The sequence below is a fragment of the Ctenocephalides felis genome, unplaced genomic scaffold (genome assembly GCF_003426905.1).
Source record: "Ctenocephalides felis isolate EL2017-DRISC unplaced genomic scaffold, ASM342690v1 CF-g0.4_SCAFFOLD_01604, whole genome shotgun sequence".
Lineage (NCBI taxonomy): Eukaryota > Metazoa > Arthropoda > Insecta > Siphonaptera > Pulicidae > Ctenocephalides > Ctenocephalides felis.
The window spans coordinates 17228201-17236066 of record NW_020537758.1 but is presented as its reverse complement, the minus strand read 5'-3'; the positions used below and the strand labels follow the sequence as shown (position 1 = coordinate 17236066).

Below are 7866 nucleotides of genomic sequence, written 5' to 3'. Positions count from 1 at the left end.
CTACATTTTTGTATGTCCACAGCGTTCACGTGTTAATGCACATATAAACATTACATTTTTTTCAGTTGAGAAATAGATCAAATAAGGTCATAAGATAATTGGAAGATTTGGGAATAGTTATAACTACGCATTTTAGAATATTTTTGCAAACAAAAAAATAGTTTATTTTTATCACTACATTTTGATGTTTAATTCTAATTATAGAAGATAACAATTTTTTATTTTGATTGAATTTAACCACATTTATCTTTAATAAATGAGATAAATAATTTATATAATTTATAGCATCTTTAAGTGATTTGTGTATTTATTATTCGGTTGTAAATTTTCAAATAGTTTGGCTATGAATTTAAACTGTAGGTATACGGCCGCGTGATATATCGCGCTCGGCTCTGGATCGCCACTAAAACGAGCGCTCGTTATTCTACAATTTCTGGTTGGTAAAGTCCTAATAGCCGTCGACTCGAATACATAGACAAATGGTTAGTCGAAACAAATTTTCAACTCTCTGCGGATAAATTTCTTCTTATATTTGAACTAAATTTCTTAATAAACTTTTCTGTGAATTAGTGGTGCCTGGCATCGTGCCTTAAGGCAAATTACTAGAACATTCCGTGCTAGAATTAAATATTCGAGAGGAAAAAATCAGTATAATCAATGAATATTGATCAATGATTAATAACAATTATTTTAAATAGATAATTATAATCTCTATATATTTTGTCGTTCATAAAATATACAGCGACGATCTTATCGTTCAAAAACACTTGAGAAAGTTTACATTAGCAAGATGTGCCGAATAAATCCATCTGAGGATATATTTCTTACGAGTAAAATAACGCATATGAAATATATACATTTTTAAACTGAATTGTAAATTTAAAATTTATGTATATATATATATATATATATATATATGTATATATATATATATATTGAATGGTAGAGTCTTGGATTTGTGTATATTTTGTAGAGTTTCGAACAAGAATCCAAAAATAATACAAAATAAAAAACAAGAAAAGTTTTTAAAAAAACAATTTCTTTATTTAATTATTTGTTTATTGTCGACGTTTCGGAACTAGGTACGTTCCATCTTCAGGACATCTGTCAAGAAACATGATCTTGATGAAGATTTTAGCAAACAATATGTTTAGGAAAAGAAAATAGATTTTTCTTAAATAATGAATTAAATTGTAAAAAATATAATAATGTACAGAAATATGATAATATGTTCAAAATAAAAATGATAAAAATAAATGAGTGGATTATCAGAACAGGATATTAAACATAATAGAAAATTTTTTTGAAAGTTATGGAAATTTTTTAAGAAAAGGTTAATGACAAAGTTGAATTAATTACCTGTATGTTTGAATATTTGTTAGCACTTTTTCACTAAACAAGCTTTTTTAACAAAAATGATTTTGTGAGTTAATTTTCCGCCGAATAATTAGATTTTGTAAATCAAAATTACTAAAAAATTTGTCTTTTTTAAAATTATTATTTGAAAACACAAATAATATTGTTCTCTGGATGTTGTTCGATTGGTTTTCGAAAATTAACTAAATGAAACTGGTGTGCCTTTTGTAACACGTGTAAACACTTGAACGAGAGATGTGAGATTGTATGTGTGTGTTTTTTTTATATGTCAGGGTGTGAATACTTAAATTGTTGATCTTAAAAGGAAGTCGATATTAATTGTTTGTCAAAAAGTGTAAAAAATTTAAATATGAATCATGTAATAGGTTGTGATCTGATCTAATGTTGACACTGTTAGAAACACTGTTTTTTTAAAAACTTTTCTTGTTTTTTATTTTGTATTATTTTTGGATTCTTGTTCGAAACTCTACAATATATATATATATATATATATATATATATATTGAAAAAAACTGAAAATTTTGAAATTCGTTTGAACATGGACTTTAAAAATTAAAAATCTTGGTACGGAACCAAAAGAAATTGTAATAAAATTAGATAATGTGATGTGCATATGTCTAATGACCATTTTTGGCCGCCAAATATATGTATTTTCAAACTTTTTCCTCCTTTATATCTTTTAGATCTGTCTTTTCAAAAATTTAATTAGTTCTTATTTTGTCAATACAAGTAGAATGTTTTTCGAATGATTGAAATCAGACGCTCCGTTCTCTCAACTACCATTTCTGGATCTTTTTGTCCCGTATCTCCGAATCAGCTGCATCTGCCTTAGCTAAAAACTAATGAGCACCACTCCTTATCAATAGGAATCGAATGTTTTTTGAATTATTCAAATCGGTTGAACCGTGTTCCCGAAATCGTCGACGAAAATTTGTATCCGCACACACACACACCTCATACATCCATTTTTTTCTAATAATAAGGTATGCAAAAATGTTCAGAAACCTTTGAAGATATATAAAAAGTAAAGATATATAAAAATTTTCATTTTCGATTTGTTTGAAATTATATTAAGTACTTTTATTATAATAAATACTACATATGATAGTTATAATTATATATTTATCTCAAAAATATTACATCTATAAAAAAATCTGTCTTGAAAAGTTATCAGAAAAATGTATAATACATATGTGTATTACAATTACGAGTGTAGTTTATTTCCACAATATATTTTTATTTTGTGATATTTTTTCCACCCGGAATCCAAATTTTTTTGCTTCATTTTCTAAATGTTCTATCTCATACGGAGAGAGTTTCATGGCCAATTCTAAATGTTTTAATTTAGATGTTTTGAAATACGAAAGGGTGTCTTTAATTTCTTGACAAAAACGTCCAGATACAAATGCTGCAGATGCTGCCTTGTTTCTTGGAGCTGTGTTTTCTGTTTGCTGGAAAAGTTCGGATGTATTCAGTTTTTTAATATTATTGATAAGATTATTTACTAGTTTTTGTGGTTCACATATCTTTTTATCATCAGTATTATCTGATGATTCCATCAAAAATATTTTTTTGCACATATTTTTTTCTTGATCATTTTCTTTTTGTATGGCATTTTTTGTTTCTTCAAGTTTCGTTTGGATATTAATATCCGTTGGTTTTAATAATTGGGCCTTCTTGAATGTTTTTAAAGCTTCCTGGTTTCTTCCTAATTTGGAAACAGCGCATCCATATTGATACAATGCTTTACAGTTAGTTTCAATATCTATTAGTTTAGATATTTCATCGCACATATTTAAAGCTTTGTATGGCTTATTTTCTTTGTTATAACATACCTGCAATAAATACATATTTTACTACAACAAATAATTGTTTAATTAGTTTATCAGTGATTATACATACAGCTAAATTATTAAACAGTTTAACTAAAAACTCTGTTTTGGCATCCATATTATCTGTAATGCCGTCTTCATCATTTTGTAGGACGTTGACTGCTTGATGAAACATTTTCAATGCTGTGCCTATATGTTTTTTGGAAAAAGCTTGCACACCATTTGCATGCAATGATTTGGCGCAGTTGAGTTTCTCTTCAAATTTAATCGATTGCCTTTTAGATTTATTGAGTTTAGTTATATTATAATGCTCTATTACATGAAACACTTCGATGTTAAATAAGGCATCAGCTTTTGGTTTGACTCGCGGTGGACAACCTCTCTCACCAAATAATAGTTTGTAAGATATAATAAATTGAGCTTCTTCATTTTCTCTCATAGTCTTGATTGACTCTTCGAGTCCAGGTAATACTTCACCTCCTCCGATTATAAATTTCTACAAAAAATTAAGATCAAATTAGCTTATTGAATTGAAAGTAAAAACTTTAAGATTATTTCTTTCAATACTTATCGAAAAGAATTACCAATAAATATATTTTAAGGAGTAACAACACTGCATTAATTCAGATATTCGCAAATAATACAAAAACCAGTATTTTTAAAATAAATATGTAAAATAAGTGTTTTAAATTTGGCGCCACGACACTGAGCAACGCAGAGCCTCTCAAACTGTCGCCAGACTCATAAAAATGACTATTCTTTATGATGCCGGCAAAAATGACAATGATCACATTGTCCAGGCTGTTACCTCTTGATAAATTAATATCTTAAATATTTCTTATATATAATGCTTACCTTAGTTTCTGAACGCAAATAAGTTGAGTCGAAAGACATACTTTCTCCATCCCAAAAGCCACTATAATGAATTTCAACAAAGCAACCTGCATAAAATACATTGTCTCATGAACAATATCAAATCAAATATATTGAAACACACACATATACACACACACATATATATATATATATATATATATATAATATAATTCATATATTAAACTGATTATATATATACCTGCACTAATTTTTTCCCCACTTCCTTCTCTTATAGTACGCTTTTTAATCAATCCTTCTTCGTCTATAACTACCATAGATGAACTAATCTCTTGGAAATTATATCTACCAGGAGCACCAGCTTCGAAACCATCATCATCTGACATTTCTTCTTTCTCGGGTTGGTCGAAAAACTCATTTTCGTAATAATCGTAGGTATGTTTATTCTTATTGCTGTTTACCTCGAAAAACACACCATCTTTGCATAAATTTCTGTAAAAGAGTAGTGATGAGTAATTGGCAAGGATAAATTTCACTTTTATGATATAATAGTATGAGAAATATTACTTTACTATATCTTCAGTAACGACACCTTTCTTGTCGTCGGACATATTGATATCAATGGTGGTACTATTTCTATTAAATTCACTGAAATAAATGTATATGCTTAGATAAATAGGACTAGATATAGATATTTATGTATTGTATTTGATTAATGTGCAGTACGTACCTTTATTATTGAGTATTTTTCGGGATATCTAGAACCTGGACGAATTTCGTACACCGATTGATCTAAAATGGACGCCCACATGAAACTGTCCTGGTAGAAACTGATTCTTGAGCATAGACAAAGGACATTGTGGGCGCCAAAAACTGGCGCAACGATGAGAAAATTTTGTACAAATCAAAATAAAGTCCTTATCATAAGTTAATATATAATAAGTGCAAGGTAAATCACTAGATATTGAATTTTCAATCACATAAAAACGAATTAAACGGTTATTTTTATACTAAAGATCAAATTCAGGAATCAATTTTTGAATTTGTCAATTCGTTGCGCCCAAAAAACTTAGTACGGACATCTATGTTCTGTTCCTTCAATTTCATTGTATTTGGGTTTTGGTGATGACATGTGTTTAAATAGAATAATAACCCCAAATAACCATAAAATAATGCCGCAATTTAAAGTCATATTATTTGTTGAAAGACATTGATTTGATATAATGTGGTATGGAAGGACTACATATATTAATTGCCATTTGTGCAATTTATTGTGCAATATCATTCCTTGACTTCTTTTTTAAGGTTCATAACTACATTATAAACACTTGTTTTCAAATATACTGATTCATTTATATTTTTTTAGAGTTGTGTCCATTATCCCTATGTTGCCTTTCTACGTGGGACAGGACTACAGCCAGGATTTTTTAATATAAAATGGCACACAACAGCCTTAAATAAGTCAATTTCTCAATTCATTCGAAGTAGATATAAGGCCAAAGCATTTTTACAAATATGGTTTACATTTGGGTGTTGTGTTTCAGTATGCCTTCTTCCCATCGCTTTTATTATCATAATAAAATCAGGTTTAAACAAAATGTTTCCAACGCAATTAACAAATGAAAGTACCAAGTCATTCACAATGGAGCCAATTATTATAGGAGTTAATATACCCTTTAATCAAATTTGGTATTATTGTATAACAATAATATTTTGTAGTATTGTGCATGAGCTTGGACATGCCTTAGCTGCAGTCTGTGAAGATGTTCAAATACTTGGCGTTGGAGCTAATGTTGTATTTATTATGACCATGGCTTATGTTCAGTTAAAAACTGAAGCTTTAAATAGTTTAAATACCCTGAAGAAACTAAGAGTGCTGTGTGCAGGAATATGGCACAATTTATTTTCTGCTTTTATTTTATATGTCTGTTTTATCTCTTTACCTACATTTTTTTCACCTTTGTATTCTGTGAATATTCCTACTATTACACATGTAGTGCCTGGATCTCCATTATATGGAGAGAGGGGTTTGAATAATAAAGATCAAATCTTAAAAATTAATAATTGTAATGTCGACAGTACTGATGACTGGTATCAGTGTTTGCTTAAATCTGCAATAAATAAACCTGCTTTATGTGTGAAGACAGATATTGTACATGAATACGATGAGTCAGTCTTAGTCCAACATTCTAATACTAATGAAGTAGAATGTTGTGATGAAAATAAAAAACAAAATGCTTGTTTTGAATATTTGGAGCCTGTGAATGGGATTTTGGAATTGCCACAACACATGTGTTTGCCAGTGCGTACGGTTCTTGAAAACTCACATTATTGCGATGATAATTATAATTGTGAAAATGATTACCATTGTATTAGACCTGTTTTGGCAAATACAACATCAATAATACATATTAAACGCATAGATAAAGATGATGTAATATATATTGGGCATCCAGCTGATTTATTTAAAAATGTGTTCATTTCTAACTTTTTTCCTAAATATAATTTTTTATCTTCTAATTTTCCAGATATTGTACAAAATCTTTTGAGATATCTAGTAACTTGTTCTTTGGGTTTAGCTATTGTTAATGTTGTACCTTGCTTTTGGTTCGATGGACAACTTATTGTACAAACTTTAGTGAATGATTTTTTGGCCAAAATGGCACGAAAACGAAGTACAAGGAATACAATTACTTTATTCATTACAACAATTGGAACTTTTTTCATTATGGTAAATTTGATTTTAACCATAACAGAGTATATATTTTAAAATTATAGTTTTGTGATAAAACGAGGTGAATTTAATTTTAATAAAAAGATATTCAAACCAACATGCAATTTATATTTATATAATATTTTCAACTAGTTGCACAAACTGGTTCAAGAATGCAATTGTTGATAATCATTTGAGATATAAGTGTAAATTGATTTATTATAAATAGTATTTACATAATTGTTTGTTTCATTATTCTTAAAACATTACTGACTTAATGCTAAACTAGTTTGAAGTTCTCTCAGACTTCGTTTCCCATATTGTAAAGCCATTTTAACAGATACTTCATCAGTGTATTTCTTATGCAACTCAAAATCTCGTCTAACCCAGTCCCGTAGTTCCTTTTGAGACTCTTTATCAGGTATTTGTTTTATTGTACGTAAGAGATCTCGAAATAACTTTATTGCTTCTTGACGAAGCATAAACTGTAATATATGAATGCATGAGAATAATATTTATATAACCAGATTTCGTTTAATTATTATCAATAACAATGATATTGGTTTGCAAAGCAGTATTGCATAAGTATCTTAAATTGAAATATCACTGAACCAACCTCTTTCAGAGAAAGGGTAGCTTTTGGCAATTTACTCATTGCTTTTGTGGACAATTGTTATTCATTTTAGAACAAAATATTTTATAAATAACTTGAAATCATGTAATTTCAATTTGTTATTAGTATTTAGCTGAAGAGGTTATTAGTATTTAGTGCAATGACTTATTATCTGTCATTATTGTCATTCTGCATATGAATGTGTTTGTACAATAATTTTTAACTTTGTTTTGTCTGTGAATTTTAGTGCAAACATTTTCTATTATCTTTAGTAGATTATTTATTGGAAGTCGAGTAAATTTCATGTTTCAAAATATACCTAATCGAAATTAAATTTATTAATGGTAGGCCATCTTTATAAAACTTCGTTTATATCTCTTTGTTTTGCTAATTCGGCGGTTAAAATTTTTGGTTAGGTTGTGTTCTAGACAATAAAATGTTGTGTTCAGAATTAGAATTTTTGTGGAAAATCAAGCAGAATCTTGCTAATTTTACTT

The 7866-nt window shown here is 28.4% G+C and overlaps 3 protein-coding genes across 3 annotated transcripts; 1 reads left to right on the top strand and 2 right to left on the bottom strand.

Annotated features, from left to right (window-relative positions):
• Positions 1 to 2594: 2594 nt before the first annotated feature.
• LOC113373441 (inactive peptidyl-prolyl cis-trans isomerase shutdown-like) lies at positions 2595 to 4656 on the bottom strand. Its single transcript, XM_026613736.1, has 5 exons — positions 4611 to 4656; positions 4285 to 4535; positions 4065 to 4150; positions 3280 to 3705; positions 2595 to 3212 (listed from the first exon to the last, which is right to left on the bottom strand). Exons 1-5 carry the CDS (start codon positions 4652 to 4654, stop codon positions 2595 to 2597), a joined length of 1425 nt encoding a protein of 474 aa, XP_026469521.1. The 5' UTR covers positions 4655 to 4656.
• Positions 4657 to 5208: 552 nt separating this feature from the next.
• LOC113373440 (membrane-bound transcription factor site-2 protease) lies at positions 5209 to 6813 on the top strand. The gene is made up of 2 exons (XM_026613735.1): positions 5209 to 5348; positions 5410 to 6813. The coding sequence occupies exons 1-2, from the start codon at positions 5274 to 5276 to the stop codon at positions 6811 to 6813; spliced, it is 1479 nt and encodes a 492-aa protein (XP_026469520.1). The 5' UTR covers positions 5209 to 5273.
• Positions 6814 to 7004: 191 nt separating this feature from the next.
• Positions 7005 to 7532, bottom strand: LOC113373224 (LYR motif-containing protein 2). Its single transcript, XM_026613528.1, has 2 exons — positions 7373 to 7532; positions 7005 to 7241 (listed from the first exon to the last, which is right to left on the bottom strand). The coding sequence occupies exons 1-2, from the start codon at positions 7409 to 7411 to the stop codon at positions 7023 to 7025; spliced, it is 258 nt and encodes an 85-aa protein (XP_026469313.1). The 5' UTR covers positions 7412 to 7532; the 3' UTR covers positions 7005 to 7022.
• Positions 7533 to 7866: the final 334 nt, after the last annotated feature.